We start from the raw sequence: 17,626 nt of genomic DNA, 5'->3' as shown, positions 1-17,626 counted from the left end.
GAAAAGGGGGAGGTAGAGCGAGGTAAGACCCAGAGAGAGCGAGAGAGAGGGGAGGTGGGTCCCGCTGAAGTCTCGGGGAAAAAAGCTAATGCTAACTTAGCCATGTTTCTGTCGCCGCTGCCCGTGGTGTGTGTCTGCTAGCGGGCCGCCCTGGACTCCCTATCCGCCCTGAGGTGCATCATGCCCGGCTGGAAGAAGAACATCCCAGCCTGTCTCCAACCGGACCAGGAAGGAGGTAAAGGACGGAACCCGTTGATTCAAGACCCGGCGAATGTGTGTGTGTGTGTGCACGCGCGTGTGTGTGAGGAGGCGCGCGTTATCTCCGGTGCTATCTGTGTTCAGCGTGCGGTCGCTGGTTCGGCGCCGGAGCGAGTGAAAGTTGAGACGGTGTTGAATCGCGTGTAAATCTGACGCAACGGGTGAGGTTTGGATGACGCGACGGTTGTGTTTTTTTTTTTTTTTAACTCGGGCGATAACGTGCTCGCTGACCGCCGAGTCAGCAGCTTCCACCGCCGGTTTAAGGGTTCGGGTCGCAGATGTATGGATGGTCAGCGAGGTTCTGCCCTCGTGCCCTTGTGCCCGTGTGTGCGTGCGTGCGTACCGCAGACGTGCATGTGAGAGTGACACCCGAGTGACGTGACTTACAGGTATGACGCGGACATGTGTGACCCTTCGTACGGTCACTGTTGGTTTCGTATTTATGGTTCGTTTAGTTATGATTTATTGTTTATATTTAAGAACATTTTTAATTAATTGAATGCCGCTTAACCAACACACTCTCGTGGAGTTTCTGATTCCATTCTTTAATCTCTAGTTTGTCCTTTAAAACACAATAAAAATGACACATTTCCACAATATTATATTATGATTCATTATGTATTTATTACATGTCATTCTAATCTGTCAGAATACATGTGAAAGGATCAAACATGTAAAGTTGATTGTGAACTACGTTATGTATTTTAATATCAGTTAGAAACATTTACAATATGTCCACAAATATGTTGATTTAAATAAATCTAATCCCCAGTAATTGACATTCTCCCTGTACTTTTAATTGTTGCTTTTTTATATTTATTATTATTATATTTATTAGTATGTTTTTCCATATATTTTTTACTTTATATTCTCCTGAACAATTCATATTTCCCCAAAAATGCGAGACAAATAAAGGATTATCAATCAATTAATAAATTCCAACGTTGAAGTTACTTCCTTCAAATTTTTTTTCTCGTTGAAAATTTTGCAATCTTTCCAAAACGCTTTCATGTGCACTAACAAAGACACGATTTTTTTTTCTATAGATGACATCACTCAAACCTTTTTAGGAGCCAAGGTCCCTATCCTTTCTTGTCGGTATTTTCCATAATGCTTAACCGTACCATCCACGTACTGCTGCAGAGTTGATGGATATTTCAAACTGAAATATTTGTATCTGTTATTTTAAGTGAAGGGCCTTTTAAGATGATTGTATACTTGCTAGCTTAGTACATAACTAGTGCTAGCCGGGGTCATGGAGGTCAAATTTGTAGCACATTGTATCGTTGAATATTTTATAGATTTGAATCTAAATGCTGTAAATCTGCAGTTGAAATCAATAATCTACAATTCTTATTATGGAATTAAGAATATCTAAAAGAAAACGTAAAGTATTTGATACATTATATCTGAAATTAAGTGCTTCTCGTCTATTATGGGATGAATTCAGCTGTTCTTAAAAATGACACCTGGGTGACAATACAAAAGACAATAAATATGACATTTAATATTATGAGACTGAGGTAGTATTTTTTTTCCTTCCTGAATGTTTAAAAAAAGCTTCTTTCTTTACATGATTTAAAAAAATATATTATTATTAATTGATCCAGCATATACCTTTAAAGTGTAAAGAATGCTAAACATCTTGCTAAAAAGGTTCATAAATAAGATAAGCTGTTCCTAGTGAGGAAATAAATTGAATATGATTCTGAAGTGCCCTAGATGTGTCACCAGCATACCACATTCAGAATTTTTAAGAGGGCCAAACAGTTCCAGAACCGCACATATACGGCTGCTTAGCGAAGAGATTAAATTGTAATCGGAAGGTTGTTGGCATGGATCCCCGTCCCTGCAGGGATTTTGATTTGTTTTCCTAGAGAAAAAAGTCTGGACCTTCAATTAATCTAGTTTTAATTTTCATAGGAAATATTCTCTTCAGAGATAAGATGCATCCACTTGTAAATACTTTTTTATGAACTTGAAGAAATAAAATGGATGAAAATGACATTGAAGGAAGAGTATTTTTTATTCGTTGTTTTTTTTGACACTTTGTGGTTGAGGAGACAAGAACAATTGTAGCCACACAAGAATAGAAGTAATGAACTGATCTGGAAAAGCTGTCAGTTTTAATTAGAACACACTCAGTTCTGCCCAGCAGCCTCTTGTTTTATGATGAAACCTGACAGAAAACACCTTTATGGAGTTCTATCAACTGCTAACTTTGTCCTCTTTTGTATCGTGCTGTATTAGTAATCCCTTCTCTATCTTATTCAAAAATGTTTTTGTTTTGTTTTGTGACCTGATGAAGGATTACAGATACAAATACATGAGACTAGATTATACTAAAACAACTTAAATCCTATTATGTCACTGGCAAATCATATCTTTTTTTAAATTTAAAGCACAATGATGGTCAGGAATTAGTTAAGAGAATGCAGGGGGGAAGTAAAACTGATAAATAAAGTACTCCCTCTCCGCCCTGATACTATTTCTCTGGCTCCCTGCCAAAGATCAAATTTGATTTACACTCTACTTCATCATCCTAGTAAAAAAAGAATACATAAGGTGGAGGAGAAGAGTAGAAATGGAGAATAGGTTTCATGTTCGAGACTGTGCAGAGAGAGCCAATAAAAGCTAACCTTAATAAAAAAATTACATCCAAAACAATAATGTGGATTTAATAAATGTATAATAAACATTTTCTAAGATGAATACATCGGTATATAAATACCAAATTATATTTTGTGGGGATATATTTACACAATGTATATTAAAAAAATTACAAAAACGATGAGTGGGGAATTCAAAATGAATTACGTGGGAAAAAATGTAATTTAACAAGATGAAAAAATAACAACAATTATGTTAAACCGTGACATTTTAAGAAATAGAAAATGTATTACGATAAACACTGATGCTTTTTAATAACCTCTTTCAGAATCTTATTGGAAAAAAAGCAAGATTTAAAATCCTCAACTTGTTGTCTACTGAAAACTCATTAAATGTTGATTCAATAAAGGTGTTAAGCTTCTTTTTACCATGATTTATGAATGTCATTGCAGCTTTTTTTTTTTTTTGCACAAACCTTGCTGGCTGCTCATTGTTCACCTCTTCCTTTTAATCGTGTCATTTTCTGCACTGCCTGACTCATACCTTCCTTGTTCACAGGCGGCACTGATAGAAAAAGAGAATTGTAAGTTGACCTTGAGTAGTTAGTCAAAAAAAAAAAAAGAAAAAGATGTGACGTGTCGTCGCCCAACTTAACTCGTAATTCTCCATTTACACGAGGTGTCGGATTCAACGGACCATTTTTAGCTTTGCATTTAAACGGTTTGAACTCCGAACTGTACACGAGTTGCTGAGGCGGGATGAGGCGAGCCTCAGTTCTAGCCGGTGGATTTAATGAATACACCTTGGTGCGATTCTAACTTTCCTTCCCCTCAAGGTTGACCAGTCAAGTGTTGATCCAGGAGTGTTTGGTTAATCTGTAGTTAATTTCACTCCTGGACGCCAGCGGCGGCTTTTGTTTGCTGGTTCGCGAGGTTTTTTTTTTTTTGGAGTGTGACTCCCGACTAAAGTGTTTTCACTTTACGACCAATAGTCGATTATGTCCTGTAGATAAAAAGTAATTTGCTTTATGGGCTCTCATCGACGAGAGCAGCAGCTGGGAACAGGGAGGTGACGCTCGGCTCCAGGTGAGAGTGAAACATGGAGCGTCTTCAACCCTCCTTCGTTCCGGGGGTCGAAGATGTTCCCGTGGAACATAAGGTGTGTTCTCAAGGGGGTTCCAGAGATGCAGCGAATCTCCCGTATATTAAAGCAGATGACCAGCTGGTAAAAAGTGATGAGAAAGTAAAGATGGCAGCAGAGAAAATAGATGGACACTGAATAATGGATCAACCTATATTTTAACAGATGAATATTTATCTTTATTCATTTTGAATCTAAAATGTTATTTTTCTTTTTCTTATTATTGTGCTTTAAATAAACTGATTAAATTTTTTTTTAGTAAATAAATAGTTTTCTATATTTAGATAATAATTTCAATTATAATATTATTTTATTATGTACTGCCACCACAATAAACCCTATTAATGTTTTTCCGATTCTGAAAACGATATATATATATTCGTTTTATCTGCCCTTTCAAAACACTCGAGCTCACTTTATAAGTACTGAAAGGAATACACAATAAAGTGAGGCACTTAGAGATGAGAATGAACTACGAATTATACGCTATCTGGAGCAGGTTATCTTGGATTTTAGTTTTGAAGAGGATAATGGAGTCATAGTTGCAAAGTGCTTAAGAGTTTCGTAGCTATCAATAATATGTGTACAGAAAGAAAGAATAGTATACTATCAAATAATATGTATATTTAAAATTGACATATTATCACAACACTGAACAAATATACAATAATTAAATAACACTGTATATAACTGAATTGAAGAAACACTGTAGGCCTGAAAACAAATGTGTTTGAGGTATCCCTTGTGTTATCTCCGGGTCAAGGTGACCCGAAGGCCCGAAAACAATTGTGTTTGTATTTAGCTCACCTTGACACAAGGGATACCTCAAACACATTTGTTTTCAGGCCTTCGGGTCACCTTGACCCTGTGATAACGCAAGACTTCTAATTCAAAGAATTCTAATGATTCTTACTGACAATCTAAGCTTCTCAGTGGTTTATTTCGAAACACGTTAATTGTAGACGTTTCTAATCTCTTCTTGCTTGAAAGCAGCCTGAAAGCAATGCATTATAAATATAATATTAAATCTATTTTTTTTTTTAGCAAACATTACATTTTTCAAGCTTTTCATAACGATTTGGCTCCGGGGTCTCGCGTTTATTAAGTTTGGCAATAATCCTTTTGGTAATTCATGTGGGCTTTGACAAGTTGTGGAAACAAAATGTAAATTAATTCTAATATGTAATAGTTTAGACACAGAATGCAACATCAAAGGCTCTGTTTATAATTTGAGGCCAATTTTAACATAAGTAATCTCTATGGCTCAAGGGACTTGTTACGCCAAACACATCCTGAAATACAGGCGTGCGTTGAAATCATTTCCTTTAAGCTTTTGAAAACATTGATTATTGACGGTTAAACCCCGAAAAAAACAAACTGTCTTTTAAACCCTAATATAATGACGTAAGACGTTTTTATTTGTTCAGGCTTTTCATTGATTTTCTGGAACTCCTGTTGTGTTATCAGTTTTATCTTGACCTTTAAAGTATATATTTTATTGAATATTGTTTTGATTGTTTAAGCGCTTTGTGACCCTGGTCTGGAAAAGCGCTATACAAATAAAAATTACTTACTTAGTTAAGTAGCTAAAACATTATGCAATTTTCTTTTGTTGTGCATTAAATATACACTTAAAACGATATAAATTATTACGTTTCATTTTATTTTGAACCATATAAAAAGCTGTTTTCGGGGGCCTCGTAAAATGACTTGGCTGAATTCGTCCCTCGGGGCTTCGAGCTTGACACGTTGTTGTAATGCATCCAGAACATCACCGAAGTGACTCTGTTTTGACTTATGTCTGTTTGTGTTTAATTGGAGCCAGTATACGAGGCCGAGCCGTTCAATCACGAGACGTAATTGTTTCCTCCGCGTGAAGTATAAGCTGTGATTATTTCAATAAATGTCGTTTCATTATGATAATTCATCCGCACGTCGAATAAAACAAATATGGTTTCGGCTCATTGAGTCTCCTCAGCAGGACCTCGGTATTTACAAGGCAAAAAATGTTGGATGAATCCGGAAGAGGATAAATCAGGCGACCCAGAAGGCGAACCAAATAAATATCCGATAACAGTTATGGTGTTTACTCGCTGTTCGCCCGAGCGTGCTGAGCGTGTACTATTAATCACCGCTGGTCATTGATATAGGTCACATCATCGATGTGCGAGAGTTTAAATGTTTTTCTCAGCGCGAGTCATTAGTGCAACAGTGACTGAATGAAGGAGGGAGAGACGGATGAAAAATGGAACTCAAACTATGAAACATTAAAATCTGCTTTAACAGCTAATTGGTCTAGACGTGGAGGCTAATAACACCCTCGTGATTCATGTCAGGGGAGTTCAAACCTTCCCCGCCGAGACATGATGAGGTGCAAATATGTAGAGGGCTTCTGCTCCACCTGGTTTTTTGTTTATACATGAGTGTGTACACTGTTGCAATTACACTCTTCTAACAGCGGGGGGAGCCAGAAACACATTTGTCCAACCTACATAGGGCTGCTTTAAAGGCCAATTTACTTAAATGAAAGTTCTTTTATAAGTTTGCTAACCAAGGCATGCCGATGAATCTCTTCTTTTCCAACATATGTCTTTAAATATAGTTTCTTATATCTGAATTGTCAGGCTATGTTTGAAAACGGACTGATATTGGATATGTGAATGTATGTCGACGTGGTTGGTCATATGTGAGACTGAGTCATCAACAGATAAGGGTTATATTTTTGTTGTTGTACAAGGAGTTGCTATGTATATTTGTATTTTACAATTTAAGTGTTCGTTTTCAACCATTTAAGTAAGTAAATAAGTAAGGGTAAGTAAAGGTTATTTGTAAAGATCTTTCTAGACCAGGGTCACAAAGCGCTTTAACAATCAAAAGAATACACAGTTAAAATATATACTTTAAAAGATCAAGACACATAAGACAAACACAGAAGTTCTAGAATATAAGGGAAAAGCCTGCACAAATAAAAATGTCTTAAGAAGTTTAAAACAATATTATGAGTACATCTACAGAAACTGAATCTAAGATCTAAGACGGGCCGCAGTGAACTCACAGTGGAATAATACTATATGAATCAGAGCAACGTGTACGCTTTGTCCATTAAAATTTCCTGTGGCAGTACGATAAAGAGGAAATGACTCCCACAGTGCTTAAGATGTTTAAATGAGGTCCCCGCTGGGTTCAACTACATTAGTCTACGACCGATTGTTATATTAAAAAGTTATTTCCAGCAATAGACCTCAACAATTAATGGTTTAACACAAACCTGAGGGTGTGAGAAAACTTAACGTTCATGTGTAGAGAAATTCTTCAAATCAGCAGGGCATTTCTTATGAGAAGAAATATCACAAATAATAATATTTAGTCTATATAATTAATAATGACAGTGTAAATTATATATGACCATATTTTAAGTCTAAGCGTCAATTTCTTTTTACCCATTTCCTTCAATATATATCCCTTCTGTCCACAGAAGGTTGTTTATTTTCCTTATATATGGTTCAACAGTGATTAAAAAGAATTCTGAAAAAGGCTACGTGTTTCACCGTAACAATTGCAAGCCCTGCAAACTGCAATTGTTATTTTAATTATTGGTAGAAGAGTTTTAAATGTTGAATTCATGGATGCAATAATAACTGCCTTCTAGTTCAAGCAGCATTATGGAATATTGAACATATTTGTTTCTACACCCCCCCACTGGTAGAACAGTGTAATTGCAACTCTATTGACGGTTGCGAAAACTGCCACAGTCTGCGGAAAAAGGGCGTTTATACACAATTGAAACAAGTGCAACTGTCGGATACTATAGTTTTTAAATAGTTGGGTGGTCACTTGGGTAGCAACCACGTCTGGTTTGGTAACTCAGGTTAAGTTGCGTAATATGGACCACCGTTAAATAGCTAGAGTTCTACAGTGCGAGTCATGACTGTGTAAAATGAAGGTAACCATCAGATTTTTTTTATAAATGATAAAATGCAAGGTATTTCTTATTTAAGTTCATACGTTATTGCTGCTGAAGTGTAGAATGGTTGTTGTGAACACTTCTTATTCTGAATTGCTATTTTTTTCTTTTCATAATGAAAACATGGATTGGAATGTTAATCAATACCTTTTAAAATGTCGGATTTAACTATTACTATTTATTCAGCAAAGTTATCAACATTGTCAACATGTTATTTTCCTGCTATACGTCAGCTTTGTTTCAATAAAAACTTAAAAACAAAGTTTTTTTTTTTTTTCAAGCTTCTCAGTCAGTTTATCATTCCTGGACCAGGTCGTGACCTTTGCATCGGTCTTGTGAATGTTTCGAGGAAAAGTTAAAAAACCAAGCAGTAAAGTACGTTGTGTTTCATTTTCAGGTGGATTGTTGGGTCGACCCGATGCTTTAATAGAAACCGGCAGTGATTAATAATGTCAAAGCTTTTTAGAAAAAGGGAATCTCAAGACGCCGAGTGCTTTTATTAGAACACACTGCTGACTCAGCCGAGAGGCACCTAGATAAAACCGACTGTAAAACAAATGTAAGTTCGGGAAATAGTCTGATGTAAATTACCTTTTATGACATTAATACATGTTGTTCAGCCCTCAGACATATTGTATTAAAAACATATCCTGACAGATAGTTGGCTTTTGTAACCTTCTCTTTCTGTGCTAAACCCAGCTTTTCATCCAATATTACACAATGGAACTGTTCCTGTGAGTAACCACAGGTAGGAAGGTCATGTTTTACAGCCTCACGGCGTTGTGACCTCTATCTTAAAGAGTCCAGAAGGGACCAGCACCTGTTTTTTCCTCTCAGGGTCTTTCTGAACCCATTGTTGGGTCCTCACTGTGTCCTAAATTCTCAGCTTCATCCTCGGGGGTTAATGACGTTGAATTGTTTTTTTTATGATGACGGAGACTCTTATTTACGACATAATCTGTACGTAGGTCTGTGTCCTCACCTTATGTGTGTGGATGGACAGTAAACTGGACTGGTCCTGCAACACAGACCATGTGTATAAGAAGGTTCAGAGTAGACTGTACTTTCTGAGGAGGCTTCGATCATTTAACATCTGCAAGAAGCTCCTCTGCATGTTCTACCAGTCTGTGGTGGCCAGTGTCCTGTTCTATGCTGTGGTGTGTTGGGGTGGAAATGTGTCCAAGAGGAGTGTCAACAGGTTGGACAGGTTGATCAGGAGGGCTGGTTCTGTGGTTGGAATGAAGCTGGACTCACTGGTGACAGTTGCTGAGAGGATATCATTGAACAAACTACTGTCCATCATGGATGATGACAGTCATCCTCTGAACACTGTCATCAGTGAGCAGAGAAGCAGAATGAGTGCACGAATGCTCCTCCCAGGTGCAAAACAAATAGACTCAGGGACTCATTCATCCCTCGGGCTATTAAATTGTACAATTCTGAGTTTGGGGGCAGGAGTGGAGTGAAAGTATCTGGATGTTCTGTTCCATGTTAGTCTTTGTATCTTTGTCTTTGTTGTTTTTCTTTCCTTGACCTATGTCCTTTGTCTTTGTCTTTAGACTTAGATTGTGTCATCTTGTTCTTCCTCTTTATGTTCTTCTTATTTTATTTTTTATGTATTATTTTTTATTGTTTATGAAAAATTGCTGGCTATTGGTAAAAAACAATTTCCCAAAGGAGACCTCCTGAGGGATCAATAAAGTTTTACCTTACCTTACCTTACCTTATAACCTTCTTAAACTGCAACGGAACTGACCTTTGAAATATCCCACTATGGTCGGAACAGTAAGTAATCAGGGGAACAAGTCTTAACAAAATGTTTATACAACATTTAGATGGTAAAGAAATTGATATTGTTACTCAACTAATTATTTCATCTTAGGGCGTGCAGAGATAATTGACATCAATAAATGACTGATGAGTTACAGATGATTTATGTTCAGTATGATTCAAGGCTAAATTACATTTTAATGATCATCGTTCAGTTTTTTTTTTTTACTTGTCTAAATAACATATGGTAATAATCATTTTGTTATGTTCATGAGCCCCTCACGTCTTCTGCATACTTGCTTCTCCACTCGGTACCGGTGGTCCACTTACTACCAACACACTCAATTAGAGTCAAGTGGGAATCAATGAATTAAAGGAAAGAGCCTCGCGACGTCGACACGTGAAGCAGCTGGTGACTGGCGTGGCGACGCCGTCATTACTGCTAATAAAGGCTAATGAAAGCGGGGGGGGAGGGATAATAAAGTGGGTTCACGTTACTGAAGCCATTTTTTAAGGGGTGTGTGCTGCAACCTGTGAGGGATTGTTGTTTAAACATCGTGATGTGAAGAAAATGATGATAAATTGAAGATCCCAGACCACGGAATTTCACAGTCTCAACTGAGAAACACATTATTGATCCTCATCTTTCGTAAATTATCTTAAATAAGATTGTTTTTTACATGTTTTTTGTTGAAATTAAACACAGTTTAATCTCTATAATGGGAAGGAGCCCCTGATATTTTGTGTTAGTCTTTTATGTGATTATTAACTTATTTATTGAAGGTACATTTTGAATAAAGAATTCAAAATATAGATGAAGGCATTTCAATGGGTGAGACACAGTTCAATACTTCTGCTCTACAGCATCTATGTTGTCATTTACTGTAGATGACGTACATTGTTTATGGGATGTTAGAGATTGGAAGTCCCGCCAATATCATCCATGTTTAATTCCTACATCATTTCTCCAGCACCAGGCAGCCAGACTGTAATTTTTTTTCCTTTTAAATTTAGCACAACCATTCATCATACCATGTATATTAATTATTTAAAGCATGAACCTATTATTAGTTTTCTCTTGCCTGGAAAAAAAAAGCCTTTTTTTTTTTCTTGTTCCAATCTGAATACGCATTTAACCTCAGTGCATCCTCTGCTCATTTCCTGATGTATTCTCTCTTTCCTTTTTGCAACTCCACTGGAGTAGCTTTGCATGAGTCACAGTAAAACAAAAAGCAGCGCCTCATTTAACACCGAGTTTTGACAGCAAGTGTGTCGGATACTTTTTTTCTCCTCCTGTGTCTCACGCAACAGTTCCAACGATTTTTATGTCCGATGTCAGAGCATGCCTGTTAACAATGGTCAATTCCTCTTTAGATCTGTAATACATACAATAATTGTGTTGTATCAGTCAATTTTTATACTTTAATATACCACTTTTTAGTCATTTCTAAAACAAGTATTTAGAGTTAATGGTCTGTTTTTGCTCTATTAATAAATTAAGTTCACACTGGAATTTAGAGTGCTCGAGTACTCCCTGAGTGGCTTTTATCGGCGTTAAGTCGTTCAATTTTCCTTTTTTAAACTTTTCTTCGTGTAAAATGGTGTCGAGCTGGGAGTAGAGCTTAACTGTGTGTTGCTCACTTATTTGTTAAAACCTAGAGTTGATTGGAAATCGTCCTTGACGTGTGTTTAATACAAAAGTAGGGTGTGACGGCATTGAAAACGTGAGTCAACATGACATCATGGACCACTTTAAGATTTTTTTCTAATGTCTATAAAAGACGATTTATTAGTATCAACCTCAGCTTAGACCTCAGAGATGCATTTAAGAAATTGGCAACATTTTCATTTTGCAAACATATTTTTAAATTCACTAGCTTTTGCCACTTTATTTCAGTGATTCATTTCACTAGAGACTTCTTCTTGTATTAGTGTGGGGAGGTCATCCATGCCCTGTTGATTGTGAGTTTCACATCTTAAGTCAGAATATCACAATAATAATTTGTCCCAGACTGGTTGTAGTATATATATTTATAAGTTTTTCATGTTACCCTTCGTCAGATGATGCCGCAAATGGTCGGGTTACCTTCATTGTTCTGTACTTGACTGTAGTTTGCCACCAGTGGTGAGTAGAAGCTAAAGAACTGATACTATTAGCATCAACAACTATACAGAAACTTCCAGGAAGAGTAAAACTTGTTTCCAACGGACATTAATTTGATTTAGGACAAACACTGAGATAATTAAGAGCTTCCTGTGAAAGACAATATCGTGATCAGACTCATTATTCTTTTTAAGGGCCTGTGGTTAATAATAATACACATTATTGTTCGCCCTGGAACATAGACTGCGAGAAGAGTTTGACCTGCTGTGGGATTGAGATTGAAACCATGATCTTGTGTGTTTTGATCCACATTTCTGATCCAAATGACATCAAATTGTTATGTCTAGAACAGCTAAAAATGTTATTTTGTAGTGTTTGGTTTTTCATTACTGGTTCAGCTCTTGCCGGGTCTTTTTTTTTCTTCCTAAACATCAAGACTAATTAAAAGAAAAAACACCATTTATATCATGTTTTGACCGGATTGACATTAAGAATATAAAACAAGATCTGTAAACAAAGGTCGCCGGTTCGCTTCCAGGTCGGGAGGGAGCCAACTTCTGACCTTTCTCTGTGGAATTTGTATGTTTTCCCAGTGTTTACTGGTTTACTGTCCCCAGGGTTTCCTCCCCCAGTCCAAAAACATACAGAGGAAAGACAGAAGGAAGTAAATTGTCCATAGGTTTGAGTGTGTGTGTGCGAATGATTGTCTGCGACAGACTGTCTTCCTGTCCAGGGTGTCCCCCGCCTCTCGCCCGTAGAATCTGGGTATTAAGCAAATGAATGTAAACAATCAGGTAATATATACAAATTCATAATAATGTCAGCTTATTTTTTTTATAGTATAATTCCATAGTTACACATTTCAATATTCCTATGACATTAAACATTTGCTTCGGCTCTTCTGTCATTTTGGCCCCAACAGTCTGTGACAGTTCACACTGTGGCCCCCATCACAGACCAACTGGTGTTGTTTTAGTATCATATTCTTTTTAGTTATATGGCATTTTACTTGTCATTCACACCGGCCTAAAAAACCCTTTATTGCCACGAATGCTTAAATGTTGTATTGTCTTACAGTAATTGTTTTCCTTCCCCTCTGGTGGCCCCGTGTTGTGATGGGAAAAATCATTTCCATTCCCTTCAATCCAAAGCCACAGAAATGATTTTTACCCCCAAATTGCCTTTTTTTTTGGTTGCCTGTGTACCTTTGCTGCAGGAGTTTCAAACCTGTGCCTCACAAAGATAAGAGCGTGAGCACACACGCCTGTGTTCTAAAAGAGGTGCTGATGTCAGAACTCTTCTCATCTCGGCTGCGAGTGTGTGTGTGTTTGCACACGTGTGTGTGCATCCATTTTCCTCAGCTTAATGTATTATCCCTATCGTCTCCGACACATTTCACCGAGGGACTCTCTCTCTCCCTCTCTCTCTCGCTCTCTCTCTCCATCTCCCTCTCCGTCTGCAGCGTCGTCTCTGCTTCTCTTTGACTCTGGGATGAAGTGCTGACTGTGTGTGTTTGTGTGCGTGTCACCGAGTGTGCTCATCGCAGTGTGTGTGTGTGTGACTCAGAATTTGTCAATTTAATGACAGTGTATTTTAAGTATGCTTTCGAGTAGCACTGCATTCGTTACTGCAGCTTTATTTTTCCCGTCATCGCTCTTTTTCTCGGGGTCGTTCCTGTCAATCGATCCCAGAGAACACACGATGCTCCCGTGAACGATGCAAACGACATCCGTCATCGTTCGAGTCCTCCGTAATCTTTTATTCAACGGCACCAACGTGCTCAGCACCTGCGTCAGGTGCGCACAAACATCTGTATTCACGGTTTTATGGGGCGGCGTCGCGAACGTTTCCCCAGATGGATTACGAGCGGCAGAGTGTTGCCGACAAAAGGATGTCGACGCATGACTTCAAAAAACATGTGCTGTGTCATAATCCAGTTAACTTGAGTCTACTTGTGCGATGATCTGTCGCCTGTCACACGACTTTTCCCTGGTATTTATATCATATTTCATCCATGTGAAATATTTACTGCCTTGAAATATTTACTGGCCTCCTGGTCATCTGACATCTTTGACTGTGTGCTAGATCTGAGGACTTGCGAGTGAGGACTTCTACTTCTTCTACTTTGCATTAAAGAAATGATCGACGATGGGCCGTTCACTTGAAGCATAATAATCCATATTATGCTTTTTATCGTGGTTCAAGTACCTTTTTACCACCTTGAGACAGAACTAATTTTCACTTAAAACTTCCTCAAATGTCCAAGTATGTAAGCTGAACAATCTCACATAAGTATACTTTTCCTCACATTTTCTGTAATAATTCATTTAACACAGTCGTGACTCATGCAATAGAACTTCCTGGTTATTATTTGAATGATGTTTTTCCCTACACAATTTGCTGCAGGTCACCCAACCGAGCGGCGGCACTACCTACGTGACCACTGCTTACAGCATTTGGTCGGGGATGGTGATTGCATTTATTTCCATATTGGCTAAAGTCCTTTTTTTTAATTTTTCAAAAACGGTAAAGCAAAGATTTCCCCTTGTTTTGTAAAGAAATAAACATGTGGAAAGGGCTGGAGATTGTGTAATTGCAACAGTAGTAACTCTCACTTTTTGTTAGGGAATTCTTAATTCTTTTGTCGGTTTTTCAACTGTTGCAGTTACACAATCTCCAGTGGTGAGAACAATCTAATGCTGCTGTAAACTGTCCTTGACTTACAGTTGGAAAAATTAGTTTGAACAATTGATGCATTTTTTTGGTGTTACGGGATGTTAAGGCTAATACTTAAGAGAAAATAAATTGAACTTTAAATACAGATGCTATATTAGCTTGTCAACAATAGTGCTAGTTTCAGTCGTCCTAAGGTAAAGTGTACGATAGTAAAAATGGCACCTGTGTCTCTATAAAATGAATAAATTAAACTTTAAATACAGATGCTGTATTAGCTTGTCAACAATAGTGCTAGTTGCAGTCGTCCTAAGGTAAAGTGTACGATAGTAAAAATGGCACCTGTGTCTCTATAAAATGAATAAATTAAACTTTAAATACAGATGCTGTAATAGCTTGTCAACAATAGTGCTAGTTGCAGTCGTTCTAAGATAAAATGTACGATGGTAAAAATAGCACCTGTGTCTCTATAAAATGAATATCATCATTAGAGAGCTACATTTTTATTTGAAGTTTATTTGGCTTGTTCTAGATGATTCTTGTAAAGCGGAAATGGCACTGGTTTCAAAGAATGGCCTGTATTTTTAATGAAATGTACTGTCCCAGTGGTGTAGTTGTAGAACAGGCTCGACTTCAATAGAATCAATGGCTGTATTTCTTCTTGACGGGATTCATGCTTTTAAATAAATGTTTGGCCCGGTTCTTCACTAGACGTGTTTGTGTCTGCGTCAAGATTCACTTGGCAGAGGGTCTGGACGAAACCCGTCCCTGTCCCCAGACTGCCACACACCAGTTGTCTCTTTGCTTGCAAATTAGGATATTAATTGGTGAACAAACCGTTTGGCATAATCCCATCCTCAACCCTGCTGAGTCAATCGTCTTCACAAGCGACGGGAGCGACGACAGCGGAAGCTGCCACTGGCCACTGCGTCGAAGTCAGGGACGTGTCGGGGAATCTGGCTTTGATCGTCCTTCTGTTGACTCACACGTGTCCTCCTGAAGCCGACCGACATCATGCCTTCACCGCAAGCTGGACTATCACAACTGCTCTTTGAAGATGTCTCCTTCTCCCTCACACATATGCACACCAAACACACACACACACACACACACACACACACACACACACACACACACACACACACACACACACACACACACACACACACACACACACACACACACACACACACACACACACACACACACACACAAACAGCCCTGGGCGGCTTCCAGGTGGACTGTCGAGCTGTTGGCAGCTGATACACAGTCATTTTCTACATGGATAAACCCAGCATGGACACACATATTAATATACGCTCCTCTCTCACTAAGACACACACTTATAGCTGCACCTTTGGTGTGTCAATTCTAGGGCAGTCCTGCAGTGAAACCTGTGGAGAAAACACAACATACTTTATTTTTTATTATGCAGGTTTTGTTCATCGTGGATCGAAGGGAAATTGGACCAGAAATGAAGAAGAATGTGGTGGAAGGATTGTTGCCTCTGTAAATAAGTGTATCAATCTATCACAATTCCAGTCTCTGCTTTTCTTATAGATGTAGTTTTTCGTTCGGTAACTGTTTCCATGAAAACTGCTGCGATCAAAGCAGAGGTTTCTGGATACATTTTCTTCAACGGATTCAAATGGGCCGTTGAATCTTTAATAATTGCTTTTGTTATTATAGTATAAGCGTTAAGTATTGAAAGAGGTCACCATCACCTTTTAACATTCTTTGTGTTTGTGATAGCTCATCACTACAAGAGAAAAAACATGCACTCTATAAAAAACGGAAGCAAAATCTATCAAGTTTAATTTTAATATCCTTTCTTTCAAAGATGTAATGGTTGTTGCTTAAACATTGCTTTTGCCTACAAATGAAACTCTTACAACCAAATAATGGACTTTGTGAAATTGGTTGAACAACACGTCTGATAGAGAACAAAGAACGAATATTTTCTTAAAGAACTAGTACTAGAGAGTGTGAAAACCAAACTCTCCTGATGTTTCAAATGTTGAAGTCTTCCTCTCCAAGATGTAGTGTCTCATCATGACCATGTTTTGAACTTATTACTTCTGCTTATATTACTTCTTAAATCTTGGCGAACGAGAGGTTATAAGAGCAAAGTCTGATATGATGTAATAATGGGCTTCATGCCTCCTCCAGCCAGTTGTTATCATGCCTGCTTTGTTTATGTACTTTATTAAGTACATTTTGCACATGTAAATATTTCAATGAAAAGAGAGTTTTGTACAAACACATACTGATGATACAATAAAGTCCAACATCTATTTAAGACACACTTAAATCAACACATTAATTGAACTTTAAATTCAAATACGTCTCCTATTGTAATGTGTTTACTTGCATTTTATAAGTCAAGCCATTATGCTATTTAGTGTAGTACAATCAAATGCTATGAAATATATCAAGCATGTGAACATTTGATGAAAATAATCTGATAAAATATTACTTGTCTTCCTTTATACATAAAAATCAATAAATATGTGACAATCTTACATTTAATTTTTAAAAAATCTAAGTAAAGATAATATCATTCATTGATTTTCTACTTCGGGCAAGAGAAACAACATTCAGACATACTTTTATACCTACAGAATATTTAGAAACATGTAAATGAGATACAAATATAATTGATCAAAGTTGTTTAATTTGAAGGCTATATAAAGCTGCAAAAATGAAAATGTAAATTCTCAACAGTAGCACTTTGCCCAGGTCTGCCAGCCATGTCTGGTCAGCTCTATAGATCTATGGACCACAATTCAATTTTTCAATGTTAACTCTCAGTGGTAAAAAGCACTCCAACCACTTAATCCGCAAGTCCCATAATGCACTGCAATGGTGGAAATTCTCATGACATTTCAAATATGGCCTTTGTATACCTTTGGCACTTTACAAATAATGATTACTTACTCACTTTATGTGCATATTTTGGACAATAGAAAATGCATATTAATGCAGTTGCTCGTCCTTCCCTTTTATAAATCGCAATAATGTATTCTTTTTATGCAGAAACCAGGCCGGGGGTTCAACCCTGGAAGATAAAACAATTCCTAAAATAAACGTTAATTTAATTGTCTCAC

At 37.5% G+C, this 17,626-nt stretch overlaps 1 protein-coding gene across 1 annotated transcript in view; it reads left to right on the top strand.

Annotated features, from left to right (window-relative positions):
- grip1 (glutamate receptor interacting protein 1) overlaps window positions 1–17,626 on the top strand; it is a 72,052-nt gene continuing 54,426 nt past the window's right edge. The window contains exon 1 of the mRNA XM_087786973.1: window positions 1–235. Within this exon, the coding sequence (XP_087643099.1) occupies window positions 181–235 (55 nt within the window). The 5' untranslated portion in view covers window positions 1–180. The remainder of the gene's footprint in view (window positions 236–17,626) is intronic.

The sequence above is a fragment of the Callionymus lyra genome, chromosome 3 (assembly GCF_982586985.1).
Source record: "Callionymus lyra chromosome 3, fCalLyr1.hap1.1, whole genome shotgun sequence".
NCBI lineage: Eukaryota > Metazoa > Chordata > Actinopteri > Syngnathiformes > Callionymidae > Callionymus > Callionymus lyra.
This window is presented reverse-complemented; position numbering and strand designations above follow the sequence as displayed.